Source organism: Vanessa tameamea, chromosome Z (assembly GCF_037043105.1).
Source record: "Vanessa tameamea isolate UH-Manoa-2023 chromosome Z, ilVanTame1 primary haplotype, whole genome shotgun sequence".
Lineage (NCBI taxonomy): Eukaryota > Metazoa > Arthropoda > Insecta > Lepidoptera > Nymphalidae > Vanessa > Vanessa tameamea.
In genome coordinates, this window is record NC_087341.1 from 10570608 (window position 1) to 10596953 (window position 26346).

General features: G+C 30.3%; 1 protein-coding gene across 1 annotated transcript in view; it reads left to right on the forward strand.

Annotated features, from left to right (window-relative positions):
- The window catches only part of LOC113402943 (dendritic arbor reduction protein 1-like), a 53512-nt gene extending 33047 nt beyond the window's left edge, over positions 1–20465 (forward strand). Inside the window, exons 3-8 of the mRNA XM_026643321.2 lie at positions 17715–18152; positions 18401–18505; positions 18647–18803; positions 19193–19252; positions 19512–19750; positions 19871–20465. Coding sequence (XP_026499106.1) covers positions 17715–18152; positions 18401–18505; positions 18647–18803; positions 19193–19252; positions 19512–19702 — 951 coding nt within the window. The 3' untranslated portion in view covers positions 19703–19750; positions 19871–20465. The remainder of the gene's footprint in view (positions 1–17714; positions 18153–18400; positions 18506–18646; positions 18804–19192; positions 19253–19511; positions 19751–19870) is intronic.
- The last annotated feature ends 5881 nt before the right edge of the window (positions 20466–26346 follow it).

Genomic DNA, 26346 nt, shown 5'->3' on the forward strand with positions numbered 1-26346 from the left:
ACATCACCACACAGCCATTTTCATTCTGAACTCAATATAAATTTCTCGATTATGTTGAAATGAATTAGGATTTATTTAATAAAAAAATAACATAAATTAAACATTACAAAAAAATAATTTATATCTGTTACTATTGTGGGTTTGTGAACGAGTCTCGTCGGTTATTTTTTGCGTGACACATACATTTGATTGTGATTATGAATTAATATACATAATTCCAAAAGAAGGAATAGTAAAATATCGGTTTACATGGCTTAATCAATCAGTTTATTATAGAGTTACTAATTCTATTGCAACCCTCATTGGACTAAAGATATCTCTTTTAAATTTTAATATGAATATAATAGCATTCGCTTAAGCATTCATTCAAGTTATTTAAATAATACAACCGAATCCTAAAGAAATAATAGTAATAATCCGAAGCTGGCGTTTAATAATTTACGATCAATGCTAAAGAGGTATCAATAGCTAAAGTTCCGTTATGATATCGTTGAGTTGCAGCAATTCAACTTCATTCATAAAAAATCGCGAACGTCTAATGTTACGAGCAATTTGATAACGCATAAAATACATGATATTTTTAACAACGTCACATAATTTGTGTATTATTTATGTATGATATCAAAATAATATTTATGACATTAGTAACCGATTTCTCTACAATAACACTCAGGTTTCCTTTTTTTTTTTTTAAATAAACTTTTAATGTAATTGTTGTCGTAGTACAGATATGTACTTACTGTAAAATTATTAATTGCTGTCAATTTATAACTATACCCATTTTTTTATAAAAGCTTAAATGCGATCGGATCGGATTTTAGACGTCTTTTCAAATGAAACAACTCGTACACATAAATTTTATAACCAGTTACATTGATGGCTTCTCAAATATATTATTTTTCTGTGGTATGAATTTAATTCATTATAATACTATTTTAAATTATACTGTTGATGAAGAAACAGAAAAAATATGTTAGGAAACGGGAGAGTTTAATGTAAATTAAAAAGAAAATAATTATTACCATTTCATTACGAGATTACGCGTTGTTTTTTTGTCTAAACTGTATGAAAAAGTCCGATTTGAATTCATTAATGATTATCGTGTAATCGCTCTAGTTTCAGACATTATATAAATTTTTAGTTCGCGTAATTTATATCAGGATTTGAACCTAAGTAAATGAAAAGTTGTTTATAGTTACCGATTACGTCACAGCAGAGTTCGTGATGAAGCGATTAGAGCTAGACTGACACTCGGAATCGACTGGCACGCGCTCTCGGCTAAGTAGCTACTTTTGAAACCGCGAAACAACGGTAAAATTACAATACTAACGCTCATCAAACTTTTCAAATGTTTCGTCATAAGCTTGTATAATATACTTTATGAACCTCTTGATATTAAAAATTAATTGTTAGAAGTGTAGTAAAAAAATTGGCAATTCTGTTTCAACTTTATATTGTCAAGAGCCGTTAGTGATTAAATTATATATTTTTGAAGACTATAAAGAAATTCTCACCATTAGACTAACATTTGACAAATTTTCGATTATCTTTCTTATCGTTGTCCAGGCTCCTTTTTTGTGAGGCAATAAGTGCACAATTCCTCCTAATGACGGAATCGTGAGTAGCATGCTAACATAAAGTCTCGATAGCATCTGTACAATATTTCCGGCAACGGGTGGGCGTTACGGGTTTGTTTTCCGACCGAAAATGTTTAAAAACTTACATTGCACACTTAACCAAGTAACTTGCTTTTAATAACGGGCAACAACATTTCTAGCTACGCAATTTACCTTTTCAAATGTAAATCTACAATTTTGAATCTTATTATCTTCAAGTTATGGTTCTTTTTGATAGAAAAATACGTAAAAGAATTTGGATATTTGAGGCATACCATTCATTGAGACGACTAACGGGCAAATAGTAATCTCTCATCTCGACATCGCCATTCAAGAGACTTCGTACAGTCGCGTTCAAAACTTTAACGTTGATTCAAAAATAATAAAAATTGTTATTACCTTTAGATACAGAATGATTTTAATCATTTAAGTTGATGTTCGTGTGACTTCAAATTTATCTATCTATAATAAACAGTAGGTTATACAACAAAGTCGTTATCTGCTTCAGCTTGTATGTCAACTTACTTTAAGCCACTCAACGGATTTTGATACGGTTTTAACTAATAGTTTAATATATTATATAATTTGTGAATATGACAGTGTTTTATCCAAAACTGTTTTCGTGCGGTTACATGGCTACGCTAGCTAAACCTTAGGTATTAAAAAGGCCAAATAAAAAAGTCTGCAATAGCATCTATCTATAAACGCATAATAACTATTTTTATCTATTAAAAATTAATAATAAACTATACTATATATATTAATCCTTATTCAGATAAATATGTTAGTTATCTGGAATTCAATATAATATATGTATAACTAAACTGCCTCTACACTATGTCATTTGAATGAATACTACAGAATATATCACCGATTTCAAATAACGTGCAACCAAAAAAATCGTTCGCATAACTGCCAATTCAAAAATGTTTACCTCAGCAGTTAAAATTACACTAATTTTCAATAATACTAATAAACAATGAAACTAAGATTCGAACCAATTTTTATATCATTCATATTTCTCATTTATAATATAAATTAATATACCTAATTAATATTAATATTTTATTGCGAAGCGCATTTATTATTAAATTGGACCCGTGCGAACCCAGGGCGTGTTGCTAGTTGTACAGCAACAAAAAGTTAAGTTTTCGCCACGTCTTCAATCTATGTCGTACTTTTGAGACTGATTCGAACGTTTGAGGAGGTGAGGTTGTACTAATAAAATTTATCAAATAAGTAATTATTTCTCACTTTTTAATTAAACTTACATCAAAATACTTAGGAATTACTATGACACTTTTGCTATGTAGGTACATCTCAAAGATATCCATCGGTCTATTGGTATAAAATATTTTCCGTTCAGTGTTATAAGCTTTTTTTTCAATGTTTACCATAATTCAAGCAGACATTTAAAGTGAGCTGTGTGAGTAGCAATAACTTGTTTTGTCTGTGAGTGTATTATGTCTACATGTGTATTTCGCGTCTTATGTGTGAGAGGCGCGTGCGCCACATTCCTACTCGTACTCATTCATACATACAATAAAAGATTTCGAACGTACAAAATTAAGGAGCATCATTTTTATAGATTTAATTATATTACCTGTATTTAATGCTTATATATTTAAATTATATTCGTAAAGTCATGATAAATTATCTCAGTACCATTTGCTTTTTTTTTTCAAAAAATTATCCTTTTGTTTGGTTTGATATTGATTAACGAGAATTAATTATATGTAAAAACTTTTGGAAACATAATAATAACCTACATATTTCCCATGAATAAGTGTACTGAATGCAAAATGGGAATTTATGTATGATTTGCTCATTAAGAAGATGTTAAAAGAATAATTGTACCATAAAAAACACCATGAACCGCGTCTGCCATGTCGATATCGTTGCCTGTTCAACTGACAGTATTTGAATTTTGTGTCAATAGAGCTACTTTATTATTCAATCGTAAACATTAAGAAAACCGAAGAGACAAACAACTGACAGGGCTGTCTTCATTAGTGACACATTATTAAATTTTTTTATGACTAAAAAAATACCTTCATTAAACGCACTCTTGATGCCTGTGTCAGATTTGGATTGTTCGATTCAAATTAATCAGTCCCAGAAGAAGATACAAGCACATGAGATCAGTTATTGTTTCTTGAATTTAAAACGCTTTAACGCAAAAAGCCAATCACCTTGGACTTTATTTCATTGGACCAAATCTATTCGTATTGATCTGAACTTTAATCCCAATAGAAATAAAACACGACCAAATCATATAACGAAACGTTCGCCAACATTTCAAAATAAAATGTCATTTTATAATTAATTTAATAATTTGTGTCGCTACTTATGCCTTACTGAGGCTCTATTAACACTTATATTTTACTTTTTTTATACAATTATTTATAATAAGTAGGTCAAAGATCCTTTAGAGAAATTTATTTGATATTATAATTGTATACCTACGATATATAAAGTTATATAAAGTATAGGAACTTTACAGTTATATAACACTTAACAAATAGCTAGTCCACTAATATGTCTACGATCGGTTTTGGATTAAATACCTAGGGTTGTTCGGAGCCCACATCGGCATTGTATGGAAATTTAAATAAGACTAAAAGCATGCGCGCGCATTTATTGATGTGTCACTCCACCCTTACCCCAACAGCCCGCCCTGAACCGTGATTGGACGAATACTTGGAAAATGTAACTATGTATTGCTATAAATTGCTATGAATATTAATTTTACATAAAACGACCATAATTTGAAAGCTTGGCTGAAATAAGTCCTGCGAATGAAAAGTATTTTAAATACATGCATAAAAGATTTCATAAATCAAAAATATTATGCGTAAAACATAATAGCATAGATTAAAAATAAAATTACTTCAAATAATAATAATATATATAAAATATAATATAAATAAAATAAATAGTATTTATTGTTTTAAAAATATACCTAAAAATTTTATAAAATTAACGTTAAAGGCCAAAGGCGATAAATATTTACGTTTTATAGAAATAAAGAATAGAGTCAGTCAAACCTCTCAATTATTTGCCAATACAAAATAGAGAAACGAAAATACTCAAACGCTGAGCAATGTTGTTGAGTAGAAAGGTTACTCTGGCACGGTGGCTAAAGGTCGTATAAAACGAAATATATTGAACACGTCACAGTAAGCAGTCGACGTCGTCGGTTTAATGTCAAAACAACATAATAGACTGCGATAAAAATATTTTCTATGCTAAATGAGACCTAGTATTTAACTACAACTATTTAATAAAAATATAGTTCATCACAGCGTCATGGACTATATCGGTGGGCTATAATAATATTTTCCTCCATTTCCTGTCTATATTTAATCCTGTAACACTTTACGAGCGCTTCTTATACGCCAAGCTAAAATGTATCATATCATTATTAGCTAAAAACATCAGTCTCCTGAGCCGACAATGCCCCCACAACCCCCACGGACCCATTCAATTACGCTGAACAAGTTATGCGTTTTTTATTGCACTCGTCTATAAAAATGATGCCTCGATTATTAAGAAGTGCTCGTATTTAAGACAATATGCCTGATGTTTATTTGATGGGAAATTAATGTTGTAAATATATTTTGCTTTCGATAAATATTATAGAAATGCTTAACTAAAAATACATGAAACTTATAAAGATGTATACAACGGAAATAAATGCCAATTTATACAACCAGTATATTTAATACATTTAATTGTATAATTTTACAAATCGAATCGTAGTTTTTATGTAGTTTATTTTACATCTTAATTTATTTATAAGATATCTATAATAACGTTGTTCATAATCGTTGTTCATTTTACTAATAATATTTATTACCCTTCAGACAATACGTATTCCCTTAAATGTCAACAACCGATGATGAGTTATGGCAGTAAAATTGATTAAACGGTCTTTACCGATCATAAAAAACGTTTATTGTTTTTGGCCTTTCTGCTGTTTTAAAGACTTAAAAGATAAAACGCAACAGTTTTCAGGTGTAATTTTTTTTTTTAGTACCAATTAATTTACGTATACCACTACATATAAACCTACGGTCTATATATGTACATATATATAAGCGAAATAGCACTTATCATGATATCTCCGATATTATATGTAGTTATTAACATCTTGTGATAAGTGATCAAGTATTGACTTAATAACAACTAATGATTACGAATTTGTAGACAAAAAGTCATCATGTATATATACAGATCGAGTAATTCAGGATACTGCTAATATTTTATTTATTATTAGACGAAGGTTTCATCATTTAGTTCAAGCTAATTCTGATGAAACTTGGTGCTTTTCTAGTTAAATAGCGCTCTGATGGACTCGAAACAGTATAGATTTTAAGTTGTAAAATACTTGTATAATAATATTTTGTTGTTTAAAAACAATTCAAATTATAAAGATTTTTTTTCAGAATACGGTTTTTTGTCATTAATATTCATTTCAATTTGTATACTATTCATTGAATGTTTTATTTCTGTACATAAATATTTTCCTAATATAGATCGCAGGAACAATATTATTGTATTAAATAACACTTACGTTCTCATGGAAGTACATTATCACACAGTAGAGCTATTCTTTAAAAGCAAATTCGAAACTTAATGCCGAACACAATTGTGAACTACTTCTGACATATGTCAGAAAGTTACTCACATATGCGACATTGACTACACTAATAACAATAATATTTAAAGGAAACTCGCAACAAAATAGCGTAAGAACATTAGTTAACTTTTAACATTTTACGATGTAGGGTACAAAACGAGTCCTAACATTATCCCTTTTATGAAATATTATCAAACGGTTGCATGAGTTAACGATATTCTACTAATGGTTACTAATACTCTATTTCAAGATACTCATTTCTTTCTGACGGGTAAATGAAAGGTTTTCATAATTCAGCGAGTTAATATATTAAATCTTCAAATACAACATTGATGCAAGCTTATGCAAAGTTTATTGTTTTCGTGTTATTTTTAAGATTAACATTCAGCCAACAAAATCTTATATCTAACTAACGTTACAACAGTTTAAAAAAATAAGACGACAAATCTTCCCCTAACGTTAAAAGATTTTAAAAATGAGCGCTGCGATTTAATTAATCACATCTTTCATAAGCTTGTAAACTAATGTAATTTTCATTTTAAATTCAAGTTTTTATACATGTCTAATATAAACATTTATACCATTGCTAAAAACTATTTTCAATGATAAGAACGAAATCCGAGATGTTCCCGACGGCGAGCGTGCCACAATCCATTACAGAGCAGCGTAGCGGGTCGGAGGGTGGCATCACTCGTCCATTAGCTAATTAGCGCTACCAAAACCCCCTTCCCGCCAGATTGCTAGCGCGCCGTGTCTTTGGTTGCTAATTGATTGTCGTAATAAAATATCTTACAGTTTTCAGAAAGACTAAAAGTTAATTTACGTCAATTCAATATTCAAACAAGTTTCCAGTCAATCATAATGTGTAATCATAACCTGGTTTATTATAAAATAATATAAAGTGCATTAGAAGAAACAAAAGTCGTATGGACCCCTAAAATAAATCACACCCTTGCATAATGCAATGTGTTTCACCACAATGACGCCATCAAATTAAAAAGTTAAACTTTCCCTAGCAGGGGTTTGTATCATCACGACTATCTAATGAGGTAATGGTCAACTGTGGGGGCAAATCGACACGTGGCGCACACGCGACCCTGGTCTTCAAATAATTTCATTATTATAATAAAATGGATTCAGAAGAGTATAAACGTGTAACACGTGATAATTGTGACCTCGTGACACCGAGGCGCTTCGGTTTAGCCCCATTTCCGTGTGAAATTATAATTATTAATGCGCATGATGTAAATTCGGTAAATATTATTTAAATATTAAATTTATATTTGTATAAAATTTTATTTATATACTTTTTTCCTACGTAAATCGTAACAAAAAAGCTTGTAGAGAAAAACAATTCAAATGCCTCATTAATCTCTTAAATACCTGATTTGGTCTTGTTATAATTTTCGTTATGTAATTAAAGAAAGCTTGAATTGACTGGAACCAAGATGGTTCAGTAAATGAAACGCGAAGACTTCAAGTTTCAATATACCACTGAGTTTTCCGTGCAAAGTGTATTAGACCAAAAATACATATATATGTACTTGATAGATTTAACGCAGCGAAGTAAAATAGTTATCGCAAGGGATCCTGCAAGTGGACAAAATGATACCACATTAAATATACTTATCGATTATTGACGTGTGTGTAAGTTAATGTAAACTCTTGTCATGTAATTAATGCATTATGAACACTATTTTTATTTTGACAGCTTACTTGTACTTTAATATCACCCGTAACACATTTTTCATTATCCGGTAACAAATAGAGGATTGTCATGACAGTTAATTTATAAAACGATGAGTTACAAGCATTACCCAAAAACTGCTCAGCGGGTACAATAAACATTATGGGCGCATTCATTAATAGCTGGCCGCTGACAAACGGTGCCTTTGCCCCCCACTGCCCTCTCTGTACCCATTACTCCTATAAGCCGCGGGCCCCCCCTGCCCTCCTCCTCTGTATCTACCCGACCACCCCGCTCCCTATTCGACCAGGTGTAAAACTGCCCGGTCACGGAAGACAGACATGCAATGCGGCTAATATGTTTTTATTATTAAAGCTATACGTATTGCATCCCTCTGACGCTAGGGGATGACCCATGAATATTTATGCGGTGATTTGTTTATGGCGCTAAACGCTTCCTGCGGTATGTAGATATTAATATACGAACATTTTTATTACAAACAGTGATGAAAAGATCGTACTCATAGTAAAAAGCTTGAATGATGACCATTATGCTAAAATCATATACATAAATGATTCGCAAACATGCTACTGATATTTATTGTGTTAGATTATTTAGCCATAGAAGTAGCTTATATAAAGTAGTATATTATATACATACAGTTGGTAATAGCGGGTCCAAGATACGGCGCGTCAAGAATTACAATCCAGCATAGGAAGCATTTATCAAGATACAATCTAAGTAATCCGTCACATACATGTTATATAATAATAAATAATCCATGAGGTACCAATGTACGATGATACGTACGTTTCGTTTTATCGTTGTCTCGTTATAAACATTACGTATCGGTAAATAATGATTGTAATATGGTTTTCAGTATACTATGAACTAATTCTAAAATGACACCTTCCGATTGGTTTATAAAAAATTTATGTCCGTCGAGGTAATCACAAATATTCTTTTCAAAAACTGAATATTACATTTCGTGACAGAACAATACTGTACGGTTATATCACTGTCGGTGAGTCAGGTGTTTTCTCAACGAAACAATCTTTGTAATATGTTGAAAGCTGATGAGTAATCAGTAATGTGCGAGTTATGTCAAGTTTAGTGCCGAGTTATCTTTATGCTTCTATCGTCGGAAAGACCCGCTTCCTTCTTTATTGCAGGATCTGATTGTGGATACGATAACCATTTTGCGAGGGAATGTATTGTATTATAATAAAGTTATGTACAATTTATTTCCCATAAAAAATAAACCTTCACAGTTCTCCCATCATATCTTGACTATTCTAAGGTTATAAAATAAGTTCTAAATGATTTTGATACAATTTCAGTTTGAACCAAATCCTTTAGCATTGTTGATTACTTGTTGAACTATAGTGTTATTTAAAATGAATATTTTGCTGTTTCATTCGTAGTCTCTTGTTGAACAAATAAATTATTAAAGTGTTTGAAATCACAAAACATAATAGACGTCATTTTGAAATAAACGAAATCTGAAAGCTGAAAATAATTACATCTAAAACAAAATGCCAGAACATAAAATGATTTCGCTTATCTCTCATATTTATAACATTTGAGAAAGCTAGCGTTCAAAGTCACGGGTGGTAACTAGTGTGGATATGAAGGTTCATACTGTGGAATGGATTGTGTCGTAATTGTTCGCGTGCTTCGCGGTCGGTCACTAACTGACGCTTTGGGAGCGCTCACTACAGCTTTGAAAATATTAAGTGAACTGTGACACGATAGGTAACATTACATAAAGCCTTTTTCTTCTTAAATATTCGATTTCACATAAAATGTATACGATTTTACGTCAATACTAGTACATTAATGATTATTTCATCCGATTATTCGTTACATTATTCGAGTTTTTCTAAAACAAAATATCGGTAAAGCGAATGGAGACTATAATACTGACAATTTTTTTCTATCGACATGCTTCCCACCCTCGACCCATCGTTTACCGAAAATTATGGGAAAAGCAAACATTACTCGAATTACAATGTCTTTTGCTCCACCATATAGCAGTGTCAGGGGACTTAATGTGGAAATTATTTTATTAGTCTGACATGTTTGCGTTACGCTTCATTTAACTCTACTTTTATTCGCTTTTTTGTATTTTTTCGACCTAATTTTATAAATATTATTATTTTTTGAAAGTATATAGGTAGTTAGTTTGAAGTATATGTATTTATTTTTTTATTCAGCTATTTCAAATTTTCTCGTCGAAATGAGATGATTGCATTACATTATACAAGTAAGTGGAAAGTTTTTTAAGAGATTACAAAAATATTTGCACATGTTTTTACAATTTTTTATTTGAAAAAAAATCCTGACAACCAATTCTTCACCTGACGGTAAATTGTAACCTCTATATAGTTACTTATATTATTAGAAGTAAAAACGAAGTAACAATAGTCAAATAACGTGTACCTTGTGCTTGTATCTCAAATATAAACTCACTTTCTTTATAAAATAAACCAATTAAATTTAAAATATTCGTATTAGTCAGTTGAATTAATACTCAGATGAGCGTGCAGAAGTACTTATTATTAAAAGAAAGGCATATTTGCTTCAATACCAAAGACTTCTAGTATTTTCTCATATCCTTCAATATTTTGCGTGAGTCATTAATTTTTAAAAGCATTAAAATACCACAATAACAATCTACTGTTTTTAATGAATACTATTTGTACATTATTGACTTATATTTTATTACTGAAATTAAATATGAATGCAAAATATATGAAAGCTTACGAGATATTTATATACTTAATACTTGACTGAAGAGTTTAGTATCAACATATACAACATACGACTATTTCGATAAAAAAACGTATAGAAATGATTGAACGCTTATATCTACGCTATATTATCAAACGTATTCCTCCTTGGCTTCTTTTATCCGTCAACAAAAATAACCATATATCTTTGTTAATGTGTACATAAAATATCGTAAAATGTTTTTATAGACATTTTAAGCATCTATAATAGGTGTTTTCATAGGTAGAAGGCCCCGTTTCTAGTGGGCGGCGTTTAATATCGATCGATGTCCGCCCTGACCGCCGCCCGCCTTGTATACTTTTTCATTACAGAAAATACCTCAACTGTAAAAGTCTTAAAATACGATAAACAACTAAATATATATTTTTTAAATTCTTGTTGTACACAATTTACCGATTATTAAATATTTATATAAAGAAGATTTACTATCGATGATTGATGATGAAACAGGTAATTAATAAATAAAAAAAATTAAATAAAAAACTGCCCTGAATTAAAAAAAAATAGGGATGGATTCATAACCGAATAAATTGCCGGTACAGTACGAGTTTAGTTCATTGACCTTAATGAACTATGGAATACTTATGGTTTCTAGTTCTTGATTAATCTACTTATTTTGATTAATTAAAGTATAGAGTAGAGTTACTTTTTAATATGTTATATATATATATATATAGGTATATTGATTAAAGTATAGAATAGAGTTTTTACTTTTATTAGGGAGTTGCATGTAAACGACCCACTTCTGGTCTAAGTCCTACATTCCTCTCGAGGAGTTCGAAATTTATTCCACCACGCTGCTCCATCGCATATCGTTGAATACATATGTGGCAAAATTTCACTAGATATCTAATTTTTAACAATTGTAATAAAAAACTTGAAATTTTTATGGTATTGCGATAAACAGCAAAGCGTAGCATATTCGCCTTTACTTATTACTAAACACCAACATAATTATGAAATATACAAGATTAGAACAAGATTTTGTTAATTATGTATATTTAAAAAAATTTATAAGTACAAAAATCTTTCGATTGTTTTAAATGTCACTGTCGATTATTATTATAGGTGACATGAATTTAGCGAATAAGGTGCTAGCATTTTATTAGGTTTAATAATTTCTGAAATAATTTTCCTATCTTTAATACTCAAAATTATGTTTAAATAATTTTGGATATACTTTAATATTGTTACATATTAAAGTATATCCAAAAATACACAACAAAATAAAAATTATAAATAATATACTAGAAGAGTGGATACCTCCAGCGAAGCTCTCTATAGTTTCATCCTACAAACGTTTCGTTTGCAATTTTAACTTTGTGAGTTTGTATTTAGTTCAAAATGTAGACTCACGAATGCAACATGTACTGAAGAATGAGTTAGCGTGGGTGTCCAGTTGAATTATGGAAATGGAGCGTCGGCACGAGCCAACGTGCTGTTCAAACAATGCCGTAACGGGATGGTACGGCAAATTTAATTCCTTACGAGAACATATCATCAAAAAAGTCACATGCATAAGGATTTTATAACTACAAAGCTATTCTTATATATTCGATAATCGGTGCTAATACCAGTTTTTAAAAATGAATATCTATTATATTTTAACCTTAGCGACAAATCCCTCGTGCTATGTTTTGAGGAATCGTCGAAATATTCCATAAAAAAATGTGTTTTATTAACTACAAAATAATTATCCTCTAATCAGTACTAAATCACTGGAATTAATAAGATATTTTTTTTATACAAATTTCTGTTTAAAATAATGTAAAGTTGAATAATATAATTCGAGTCGATATTAACTGTCACAAATGAGATTGCATTCACTTACGATACAGAATCAAAGTAGCCTAGCAACAAGCCTGACCAGTTAATATGTATCAACTATTTTCCGAGATAGACCAACAACAGCAGGCATTTATAAAAGCGAGAGAAAATTGCTTTCATATATTGCGACGCGTCACGCGAACTGCCTCTGATTGGTGGACAAACGTAGAAAAGGCAGCGGAAACTCGGAAAGCTTTTTGTTCGCGATAAGCGTTTTAATTCTCTTTTTTTGTTACCGGTAATTGGAACTCTGTGTGATATACCCCACCGACTAAGCGCTCAACTTAGAGAGTATGGACAAATTAATATTAAAATTACATAGTCATGTTGCACTAATGTAGGCTATTTAATAGTGCTTGAAAAAGAAACCCAGTGGTACGAAATTAATTATTGAAGAAATGAGAAAACATATTTGCATTTGAATGTTTCGGATATTTATTGCCTACTCGTGTTGCCAATTTTCTTTATTAATAACACTGAGGCTCGTCAGTGGCAACAAAACAAAAAACGGAGGGACAAACAGAGGAGCAAAAAATACTGAATTGTTTTGTTTTTGCCTATTGTATAAAAATTTGAAATTTTGATTATTATTTTTTATTATATAAAAACAAATAAATAAAATAATATATATATTAAAGCCTATTATTTCTAACTTTTAAAGTTAATTATATTTAATTCTGGTGAAACCGAAGAATTTTTATTTTAAATAAAGTAAATGAAAATAGCATAAACTTTATTTGTCTGATTGAGGATGCTCTGTTGAGGACATTTGGATAAAGTTTTATAATAATTCTAAAAACTTCCTTAGCAATGCCTTGTATATCATACACCTTCTATACCTATACTTAAAAGAGTACAGTTTTAGTAACATTGTCAAGAAAATTCAAAAAGATGCTCTGATTTATAAAATGCTCGTGATTTCGACACACCGGACAAGGGGTCAGGATCGAACCTGTGACTTTTTACATCGCTAAACGACCCGTAAAGCATTGCATTAAATTGATTAAACAACATGTTTAATTATTAAACATGTTAGAAAATCTAAATTATTATTATTCGAAACGATGTAGTGTATGCAGCCTAAAGCAATTGAATAACATTCCTAATGCTAATAATTGTCACCTGGCTCTGATCTTGTCTTCGTTTTCACTAAGTGTTTATGGTGTTAATCCTTTAAGCAAACTTGACACCATCCTGCTTTAGCTGTAGAAATATCATCAGGTGTACCTAAGCTAAGCTAATAAAAGTTGAAAATTGAATGAGACAACGACCAGATAATTTGAAGACATGCAACCTTATATGTATGCTTATCAATAAGCATACCCTTAAAACAAGTTGTTACAACAACAAGTAAGCCAAAACAGATACTCCGTTTTGGCTTACTTGGTCCTTAATATAAAAGCCTTGAAAGGTAAACTATCCTAGACGATATAAAAAATTTAAGAATCCTAGAGATTACGACTATTGATTTTTTGCGTACCACTTGTGGACAGTCCATTGACAATAATAATTGTTAAAAATCCGATAAAACTGCAGTTGAGGATCATTATTTCTTGAAACATCAAATTCAATTTTCAATATGCAAATGGAAAAAAGTTCATAGTGCTATGCCCAAAAAAAACCAATGCCTTGGCGGGACATAAATATAACTAAAAAGAACGTTGCTGTTAAAAAAAGGAGCCCTTAACCAAGGGAAGCTATATACCGGTGCTAACAGAATTCCTTACACATTTATACGATCTTATGGGTCTGCATTATGTGACCCATTATTATATATTCTTTAATAAATAATTTCTGCCTTCTTTTCGTCATGTTTGTAAATGACCTCATTACTAATCTAAATTGTCCCAAACTTCTTTTGCGGATTACCTTAAAATATTTCTGACGATTGGAAGACTGTTTTCGACTGTTACTCGAATCTTATGTTTTTATATTGTAACAAGTGATATGTGTCATTCACAACATTAAACTTTAAAATATTTGTTAAGATTTTTCAGTCGAACTATGCATCAAAAATCTTATAATGTTTATGTTGTTGATGTTTGCCTTTTTTATTTGAAAAGTGTGCTGATCAAATTGTCATTAAATAAATATTATTTAAAAAAGGTGAAGCTGACTTTATAATATTCTCTGAAGGACGGCAGCTTCGAAAGCTATGCGATTCACTTGTTATTAAGTTTCAATAGATCCCCCGAGTAACAAATAATAGCACATGCGAACCTGTAGGTGGTTTTTTATGGAAACAATCCTGTACATCATATTCCGATATTTTAGTCCGTGCAAATTCATAAATATAATTAACATAGAATAATTTTAGGATACTAAATCTTTACTATAAATTCCATATTAAACAGGACCTGGTATCCTACCTAAATATTGAACGTAACCGTAACGTTATTGTAACGTAACGTTTTGACTTACGTAACGGTTTGACGTTACTTTAGTAACGTAAAGTCGTAATTCTTATCGTATATCGAAAGAGCCCTTAGTTCTCAAATCCGATCTAAATAATTCAATAAAAACTACGCGAATCTGATAAAACCAATGTATTTTTTAGCAAGTAACGGTCGATAATAGTTCTTCAACTTAATTTAATTAAGATTTTTATCTCATATATGAGATAAACACTACATAAAATATACGGTTATCCATGTATTTTCAATAAAACATAAATTCCTTTATTTTGAGTTATCGTCAAATATTGAAGATAAATTGGATTTTGATAAAACAAATAAATAAGTAGTATCTTGATAGTAAATAAACATAAAATGTTCTCGTATATTACGAGTTTAATCATATCATTGCTATTGGATGAGTTGAGCGGAGGCGTCGGCGTCGTCGAAATCGTCACATCGCGTAACTACATCGATTACAAAAATGATTAATACGTCAGCCATCATTATCTTTATACCAACCAATCACATTGTACATACTACGAATACTTAAATCTGAATCTATTAATCCGTAAGTTAAGTTACTTTTTTAACGTTTATTTACCTACCTAATTATTATCACATTCATTTGCAATCTCTTGTAGTCTTTATTTATTGCATACAAAAAAATTTGGATTACTTTAGAGGAAAAAGTAAGTTTAACGTTTAGAAAATATGGCTTTAAAGTAAACAAAACTTAGGAATCTTGCTGAGTTGTATAATCGTATAAACTCTTTGAGATTGATGTTTTGTCATTGAAATTGTATAATTGTACATACGAATGTGTATACTTTCGTATAACCAGTAAAAAGAATAGAAATCGGATCATTTCATACCTACATATTACACGGTAAATATTTTTATTAAGTAATTATTAAGAACATGCTAATATTTAGGTGCCTTCAACTTACACATCTCTTAAAACTTAAATATCTTAGTGAGATTATTATTACAGCACTTATCCTAAGCTTTTGCTTTTTCAAGAATTGACTAAGCGACGCATGTTAAACAGACTACTGCTCAAGGTAAAGATGAAGAAATATATTCTAGACTGTCTCTTTCAATGATGTATTCTGTTTATTGTAAAACAATATGCGTTTATTTCACTACAAAGCATAAATTAAATAACAATCTTTACAATACATTCTAAATAATTAAATTACAAAAAAAAAACATATATTTGTATAATCATTAAAATAAGTATATCGCATGATAATAAAAAAAATATATGTAATTGTTGGTATGAAGAGATCATTAATAGAAAGGCAATCAAGAGAGAGTCGTGTATTTATAAAAGCTGGTGTTACAAAGGCCCAGCCGATCTGTAACACATCTAATCTATGTTGCAATTGCCTAAGCTCGTCTAGCCGTGGTGGAGGAGACGTTGGCGCAATCATTTCGATCCGCAAAGGTCAAAGAAGGAATTTGCGCGGTCCGGCACGCTTGCGACACCACTCTGTACGAAGGAGGTTCCACTGCGCAAAGGGTTACCGATCTAAATTGAGCCGGAGCAGGTTGATCTGATATTTGCTCAATAATCGTTTCAAATTGAGCGGCATTTTGTGGCATGCCTTAGTTGTCTATTAATATTTAATGACTATATAACGAGATGGTTTATTATATTCAATGTCATATATAAAAGTATATGTAGTTTTTTTTTAGGTTTTGGCTAACAAATGTTTATAATAACTACTGACATCTCTATAATAAAATTAAAAAAAATTAAAACAAAACTCATATTGATAAAACTGGCAAAATTAAGGTCTGAGTAGCATGTACATTAAAATAAGTATAAAAAGTTTGAAGTTAACGAAAATCACATACGAAGATGGCAGTTTATAAAAGCAATTCTTAAGACGCGCCTCGTCACCTGCGTCTTCACGTGGGCGCACTACATTGTATGCTAATAGGCACTGGCTGGTCCGTCCACACTGCGCGGAGAAATTGAACAAGAGCCATTATTGTACCATCAATTCTCCAATATTTCTTAACAATCTTAATTTAAACTAACATTAACTGCTAATGTGGCGGTGGACTTAGTTGTCGATGCAACCAATATAAACATTTAACAATATATCGCTTACCCCATATTTAAGAAAACCATAAATAATGAGGTGAATAACTGCTTTGAGGGCACGACGTCATCACGAAGACACAATTATTTAAAGCTCGTTCAAAAAACCGTTCTTAGTTTAATAGGAAACAAGTAAATATTAGCGTTTCAATGTTTTACGTGGTAATTAAATAAAATCTATGTAAGTAAATTATTATAGTAGTAAAATAACTGTGTCTAGTAGAAAATATAATTAATTTATAACATTTACAGAAAATAAAGAAATCTAAAATTTAAAAGTCCAAGTCAAAATCACTTATTTACAATCAGAACAATATCTTTGTTAACAATCTCTGCCTCGAGAGCAAACATAAAAGTCAAAGCTGTCCTTTTAAAATACACTGCCTCATGGGATTGGTCTTAGCGATCAAAGGATTTGCATTATAAATTTGTTGAGGTATTTCTTGGAATAAATCAAATATAATATACAATAGTTATAAATATTAACTCATTCGTATTAATTATAAATTATATTTTCTATATGATGTAAATATAAATTTTGTTTGTGATATCATTTAAAAATGCTTCTAAACATTTCTAGACTAAGTCTTATAATGAAAAACTCATGTCTTTTATAATTATGTATCTATATTTACTTCCACAGACATCTGAGCTAGAGTCGCTGCTTTATAAGCAAGAGGGCGCTTCACTTGCGCCCGCCCACATGGACCTATTCGACGGAGGAACAACTTCGCGCGACGATGCCTTTCTTCGCCCCGCTCTCTGGGAGGACATCGCCTCTTCCATCAGAAATATTGACCCTGAGAATGCAAACATGCTGGCTCCACTTGGAGCTACCCATGTTAAGCTCGAAGCTGACGATGCATTACTCGAAGAATGCGCTACACCTCTACTCAGTCCGTTGGAGATCAAGACGGAGAGGCTTTGCGCACCACCTACATACGCGCATCCACAGCCTCCTCAGCATCTACCAATGCAACAGCCGGCAACATCTTTTTCAAAGTATCCGTCGAGACTAGTCTATATGTCTCCACTGACTCCACCCGGGTCAGATCAGGGTAGTCCCGGAAATACAATGCAGGTAATTAGACATGACGCATTTGGCGTTAAAGCTCTGCGATTGCTAGCGACTTTTTGATGGTACCATCTCATGCAAGCGACTGTATTGTAATTTTTTTCTGCGTAATCGATTGTTTACATACAATGCTCAAAAAAGCAACATTTAAACCTAATGACGTCGTAGTTTAAAATATGCTATATTTATTTAAATTGGCATTCATTTTAATTACAAAATAATATCGTACATATCAGATATCATTGATATTACAGGGTGGACCGCGCCGTACACCGCCGCCACCATACCACCCTCCGCCGCATCTTCGCGCACCCCATGTACCTCCGCATCCAGTACCGCAAACCCATCACCATCCTCAGGTAGACTAACTCAGTAAACTCCCAACTTGGTCATATTTAAAGTTTCATTTAATTTTTACAGTTTAAATAAATTAACAAATAATTAAATAACTTTTACATAAGTTTATAAATAAAAATATATTAATATAAAAAAATCAATAGGGTTTACAACAATCTTTACAAATGCCGCCGGTACCTGCGCCTGCGCCGCACCAGCATGCGGCTGCACATCCGCGACTTGCGCCTCCTTCTGTTAAATACAACAGGCGAAATAACCCAGAACTGGAGAAAAGAAGAGTGCATCACTGTGATTTCATAGGTATTTTATTATATTTAAGTGTTCCGAAATGATAAGAGAAAATTCAAACTCATATTTACTTATTTAATCTATCAATACAACCATACTTTTATGATCCTAATTATATTAATGAAAATAAATGTATTAAATTGAGTACAGTACTTACAAATTAAATATATACTAATATTATACAGCTGAGGAATTTGTTTGTATTTATTCGAATGCTTTATTTTCAAGAGCTAAAAGTTTTTTCATTACGGAAACTATCATTAAACATGAAATAGCCCATTTATTGAGAAAGGTTTTATAAAATCTAGCTACGATACTCAGGGACGGAGAAATAACTTTGAATGCGATTGAAACCGCGCGAAACCAATTGTAACAGTGATAAAAATTATTAAAATTTTCAGGATGCACAAAGGTTTACACAAAAAGTTCACATCTTAAGGCTCACCAGCGAATACATACAGGTAATATTAAAGTTACGTAGTATTTAAAGATTAATATGCATTGCGATTACTACACTGCATCGGCGAATATGATTATTACATTATAATTACTAATATATTAAGATATTATCTCTATTTATTTAACAGCTAAATTTGAAAAGTATAAAGCTTTATGTCTTATGGTAAACAACAACTAAACAAACAATTACGTGCAAAAGCGAATGCCGATTGCGTTTCAACTATAAATTGTTATAAGTGTTAAGTATTTGTATTTTCATAGGAGAGAAACCTTACACTTGTCAATGGCCGGAGTGCGAATGGAGATTCGCGCGGTCGGACGAGCTCACTCGCCACTATCGCAAGCACACGGGCGCAAAACCATTCAAATGCGCTGTGTGTGAGCGGTCCTTCGCCCGGTCTGATCACCTTGCGTTGCACATGAAACGTCATCTGCCCAAAACATCTAAATGACACCCGAGGAGAGGCGCGGACCAGACATCCACGCCTCACACTGCTCAGGTAAGTAATCTCATCATCATTTATTTATTTAAATTACTTTATTTTATCGACTGAGAATGATTTATTATAATTTGTAAACGAATTGAGAGTGACGACTACAGTCTTTTTTTCGTGTTTCAGGAAGAGAGCAGTGATAACCTCTTTTTAGAGTGCGATCTGGAGACAAATTTAATGGATACGTTCTACAGCGTGCTGTGACTTCGCAGCTGGAGTGGTAACCACGACAACAATACTTAAATTGTATGCTAAAGCGAAGCTAAAGATAAACCTATAGTTTTAACTATAACGTAAAAACAATAATCCAAAAACGCGAACTGTACATTCACACATATGAAGCATGATATTAATATTAGATATATAAAAAAGATTTCGTATTGAAGAATAATTCGAAATTGTGTACCATATAGTAGTCCGACAGTTAATCTTAATAGAAATGACTTATATGATTAAAAAACAATAGGTACAATCATTACCAAGGAAATCGCTTTACATATCTACATACTTACTTTATTATTATTGTAAATTGTTAGTAGAGTCATCTATTGAACAAACCCAAATTATGTTATTATAAGGTATTTTATAAATATTTATGTACATTAGAAATGACAATTATTTTAAGTAAAGCGGAATGTTTTGTGGCACCTTGTTACCGAAGTATATAACAAGACGAAATATACATATAGTGTACACGATGCATAGTTAATTAATGTAAAAATATTTTGTCGATTGCATTTTGTTTATCTTATATATTAATAGAATTAATTTTAAAATCAAAAGTATGAAAATATTATTTATTATATATTTTGGATCTACCATTACGTCACTCGAAGATTTTTTTTTATTAAGTCAATTTACGTTAAAATTTTGATAAATGTACCTACAAGGCAAATTGTTCTCGAGATTTTCCATTTAAGTATACTAAAACCTGTCTTTTTTTCTTGTCGTTTAAATGAAAACGAATACAATAAACTTTAATAAGTAGTTCTTAACATTTCATTTTACAACAGCAGTTTAAAGATCGCGATTATAGTATTGTGTAAACAAAATCTATCTTTCACAAATTACGCATATTGAAATTTGCTCAGTGTTACTGCAAGGGGTCACAAATATATCGCGTTGTAAAAGCTCTAAGTATTCATTAGATATGATTAATTTATTGTAAGATTAATTAATAATAAGAAAGCAAGGAATATCCAAGATATTATAGATATTTTTATGTTATAATTTTTAATAATATTGGAATTAAGAGATAGTGGTTACTTTTAATTTTACTGAAGCGTTGTCGGATTTTACGACCTGAGTTTTTATAGCAAACAGTGAATCAAATATAAGCCGATTAACATCTGTATCTGGATTAATCAGATATTTTATAAACATTTAGTGATTTAAATTAATTAAAGGTACTGAAAATATGCTTTTTATATTCTCCGAATAAATTCCTCCGACTAAGATGGTCGAACAAATTTTCAAAATTTTGACTAAGAGCGTGGTCTTTAATGGAAAATAACCATTAATTCTCCCTATATATAGAATTTTACCTTTATATTACAACAATGAAGCACTTTTACAAACTTGAAGACTGCCTTTTAAAGTACAGGCAAAATAAGCCGTTAAATAGGGTATTTTTAATGGCAAATTTCGAAAAACACGACGTCACGTTATGTTGAATTAATATACAGTAGCCTAAACATCATTTTCAATTTTTAACTTCAAAAATGATCTATTTCGACGTAAAGTTTCAATTATTAATCCATAACGGGGTTAATATTGAATCATTCTTATTGCTGACCTGGGTTAAAAGATTAACCTCTACAAATGCCATGGTTCTAGTTACACCGGCTCAGACTAGTATCAACAGTAGTTTTTGAAGCATAATAATTGCTAATTCCCATTAAACAGGACCTAAGTTTTTAAGAATGTATAAATGGAGTTTTAGATACTCGTTTTATGTGTAGTGTAACCAAACGCTCTTAATAAATCTGTTTTTAATAATTTTATAGATCATCAAAATAATCCGCAACTATCAATCGTACTATCAACATTGGTAAATGTTATTTATAAAACAATTCAGGTCGTTTTATTCGAACACGCAGCTACACACTTTCTAGTCTCGATTTATAACAGTTTTGTTATTTTATATGCACGTACACAATAACAATCGGTTTTTTATGTCAAACATTTTTTCGCAGTTCGTATGAAAACATATCTGAAATTAACAAGGCCGCTTTTTAAAACGCACATTTTTGTCTTTAACATAATAAAATTTTAATAAATTTAAATTAAAGACATGCTTTAGTATTTTAGGATGAATAGTTGTACTTATCCTTGAACTAGCCTTATTGCCTCCGTCCACTGTAACATTTTTAAATATGTACTCAAATGGTACAAAAACGTTTTGATAGTGCTTTTTAAGCGTGACCCACAAGAAAGCGATCTTTTTACCCGATTACAAGGAAATAAATAGTTTATCTATAATTTTCAAAAATACATTTCGTATGCCTTTAAACCATTCGGAATTATATTATTCTACGTAAAAAATGTTGAAAATAAATGAGTTTATTTGCTGCTACGTCGATACAACAATCTTTATACTAAGATCACTAGTCAAATTACATAGATAGTCTGAAATATAAATCAAAAGTAAATTGTGTAAAACTGACCATAAAAAGATTACATCGTAAGTGATATATTTGAAATATTCCAATTTCTGAGTTCGGGTAAAAGGTTGTTTTTAATTTAAATCTAGTTGTATGAACATAACTTTGTCGCAATTGCCATCACATATAGTCACTAGTTGTGCTAATGTAAGTGCCTACTTATTGTTAATTAAAATCTTAAAATTATTGTAGTACATAATAAATGTTTTAAATAATGGCTTCGCAAATATTTGCTATTTTATCGTTGTTTTTTTAAAATTATTTTTTTTCGTTATCTTGACTGATTAGTAGATCGTAACTATACAGCTTACTACAATACTAATTTCAAAAGAGAATATTTGTCGAGTAATTTCCGTTAGTTACTTCTTACTGAGCCATTAAAACTGTCACGCAATATAATACGCAAATAAGCGATATTAAATTATGTCTTGCCACTTTTCTTTGCATTTAGTATGATGTAAATTCCTATATTTAAATAATAATATTTGTGTAAATTTTAATATGAGCTCTATTTAGAAAAAAAATCACATAAACAAAATTGCCATAAATAAAAAATATCGAACAACACACTTAACATTTTTTTTAAAACATTAACATTGGTCAAATTTTCTACATAAATTAAACACGTTTTGTTTTACGGTCATAAGTCTTTTTTTAAATCAATCTATTATGGTGTTGTGCATTAAAATATATCTGAATAACTGTTGACAAAAGAAAATTCTGACAGAAACACTGCAATTATTTTTACTTTTTTTTTTAAATATTTTATCTTTAAAGGAAATGTTTTCGTTGATGAAGCATGTTGTACTTTATGATCCAATTTCATTAAAAAATAATGTATTATAATGTTATGTATTAAAATATATCTGAATAACCGTTGACTAAGAAAGTTCTGACAGAAACAGCAATTAATGAAGACCTAGATTTTTCTTGGGATTTTTCTAAAGACAATTATAATGATATTATTCCTTAATTTTTTCCATAAACCAAATTCGTCTACGAGTCCTTTGTCATTATAACAATTATGATTTTCTTAATTAAAGTTTATACATATATTATGGCCAAAACCTTCTTAATCGTAACATATATATATATATATATAAAACAACAACTTACACATCTTGATAATAGAGTTTCGTGCCTTCTGAAAATGATGAGATTTTAGTTTATGACCAAGTAGACAGAATTATTACTTCTAAGAACAGTTTTTTTCATTAATATATTTAATTATTCTTTCGACAGAACTAATAGTTTGCACTAATAGACCGCCTAGATTTTTTATTTGTAATTTTGTAGGTTGTAGAAAAAAGTAAAAAGTAATTTGAACAAAATTGTAAATACATCTTTATTAATTTTTAGAAGTGATCGTAAAAAAATATTTTTTTACGATCACTTCTTAAAACTGTTCGAAAACTTCCTTATAGTAAACAAATACAAAAATGACCTTTTTAAAATATATATAATATTATAAACTGTATTACAGTTGATTTCCTTTTCAATAATGATTTACCCTAATATTCAGTAAATATTAATATCTTATATAACCTATATTGTTTATAACATACAAATGTTTAATGTTTTTTTTTACTATTGGGATATATAGCCAAAGTACCTATTGTTTCTCCATTTTCTGGCGTGCATCTAGGCTATTGGAGCGGAAAATATTCTGACAATGTCACGTGTAAATGAGATGACACACGCATCAGAGATTAATCGGTTTCAAATATTAAAGAGTCTATTAATCTAAAGTATTTATAATGCTTAAATAAATAATGTCATCATGATTGACAAGTTTTTACTCAAATATCAGTTGCAAAATGAATATTTTTAGTTGAAAAATACAACTGCGAGGAAATCAGCTATCAGTCATCGCCTTTATCTTATTTAAAATAGAAAATAATAAAACTTATCTAAAGCAAGTAATATAACAACTATCGATTTTTTTAAGTTTTGCCATAAATTTCAGGAGATGCCATAAGTTAGGATCATATTTATAATAACTTTATAAATAATAGTTTTAAGCTTAAATTTCTGCGTAGAGAAAATATTGTACCTCACTTTTATTCTATACTTGCTAATTTCTCGATATACGTACCTACCTATTTATATTTCTTTATGCCTTAAAAGTTTAAATAATAGTTTAATTAATTTTTCGTTAAATTTACTTTAATATGTTTAGTTGTATAATAATATGTTGACTAAGTCACGAAATAATTTATTACCAATGACATGCTTTTGATTTCTTTTATGTATGAATATTTACTATAATTATACAGTTTTGTTAGATATGTAATACATAAATTACGGATAGAGGTACAGGTATACCGAGATAAATTTATTGTCACATAAGTGTTGCCAGATGAGTGATTTACTAACTTTTTAAATTGTATATTATACACCACACTACACAGTATGTAAAACAATCAAACATGTCATTACTTTATAAACTTTTAAATCCTTAAAAGTATTATGCCGATCCAGTTATTGTCTGACCTAATGGTAGAAGCTTAGATCGTAAACATAATATAAATATTGTAACTATAACTTCATTTATTCCGATATTATGTTGTAAAGATTTTAAAAGAAACTGTGGAACTAGAAAAGTATAACTAATATTTAAGTAGTTTTATTTCCAAATATTGTAAGTCACTGTGCCATACATGTGTATGATTCTTTAAGTTGTTGTTTGTACCATTATTTTGTAAATACACTGTTAATACACTACATTATGTAATAATAGTAAGCTTTCATTATTTGCACCTTTTGATATCTACATTTTATTTATAAACAACATTGAATGTTTCTGACATGAAATTGTGTAATCATTGACGTTTGCTCATTCAAAAAATCACTTAATAATTTATACATAAATTCGTATTTCTTTGTCTATAATGGTACAAACATACAACAGTTACTTAAAATTAAAAATTAGTATACTCTTTTCTGTTCATTTATTCTATTAAATATCTGATACAATTTTGTAAAATATTTTGCTACAATATTCACACTTCAAACAAATTAAATATAGTCACTTTGAAATTGTTTTTCTTTTACTGGCATTAAATATTATTATAAATATAATTATATAATTCATACAATATAAAATTCGTCAGAATTCCTTTACCCTTTATCTATTACCTCTCTTAACATAACGAATCAAGTATTTTGGATTTATCAAAAAATTTACATAAATTATGTAAAAAACGATTTTCATAATAAAATTTACCTTTTCTATCCTCGCATCTTAATAGAATGCATATAAAAAGATTTATATGAATTCCTTACGGAATACGAGTATATAGTCGCACCCTCAGGTCGTATCAAAACGAACTTTTCGATTTCCAGCTTGTAACAAACATACTACAAAAAAAAGTATTCTTATTCTCATTATTTTTTAGAATCATTCTTATTCTATTTTTACATAGATACATTTACGTTGTCTGCTTGCGCTCTTACTAAAATTATGAATGCGAAAGTTTGTGTATCAAAAATCTTCGATACTCAATCACTATAGAACGGCGATACAAAATACATTAAAATGATGCAAAGAAATAGTTTCGTCGTGAAATAGAATAATAATAATTCGTCGTAATATAGTATTTTTTTACGATTCCTACGTTTTCGAGCATTAAGCCCGTCCTTAAGGACACGTCACAGCGAATAGGTTATAGTTTATTAATAAAATAGCTGTATAGAATAAGCTTTCTTGTCATTACCGTCTTTACCATAGGGCTCACGGGGCACGTGCCCTGGGCCCCCATCCTGAGGGGGCCCCGAAGAACCAACAATTTGTTTCACACGTTTATGCTCACGTTGACTGCTATACATTATATTTTCGAAATTGTCATATGTGTAAGAAATAACTAACGTATTTATCAAAGGGCTAGTGACGATAGTCGATATTAAAAGTAGAAAGCTATTGACGTACTCCTCATGAAA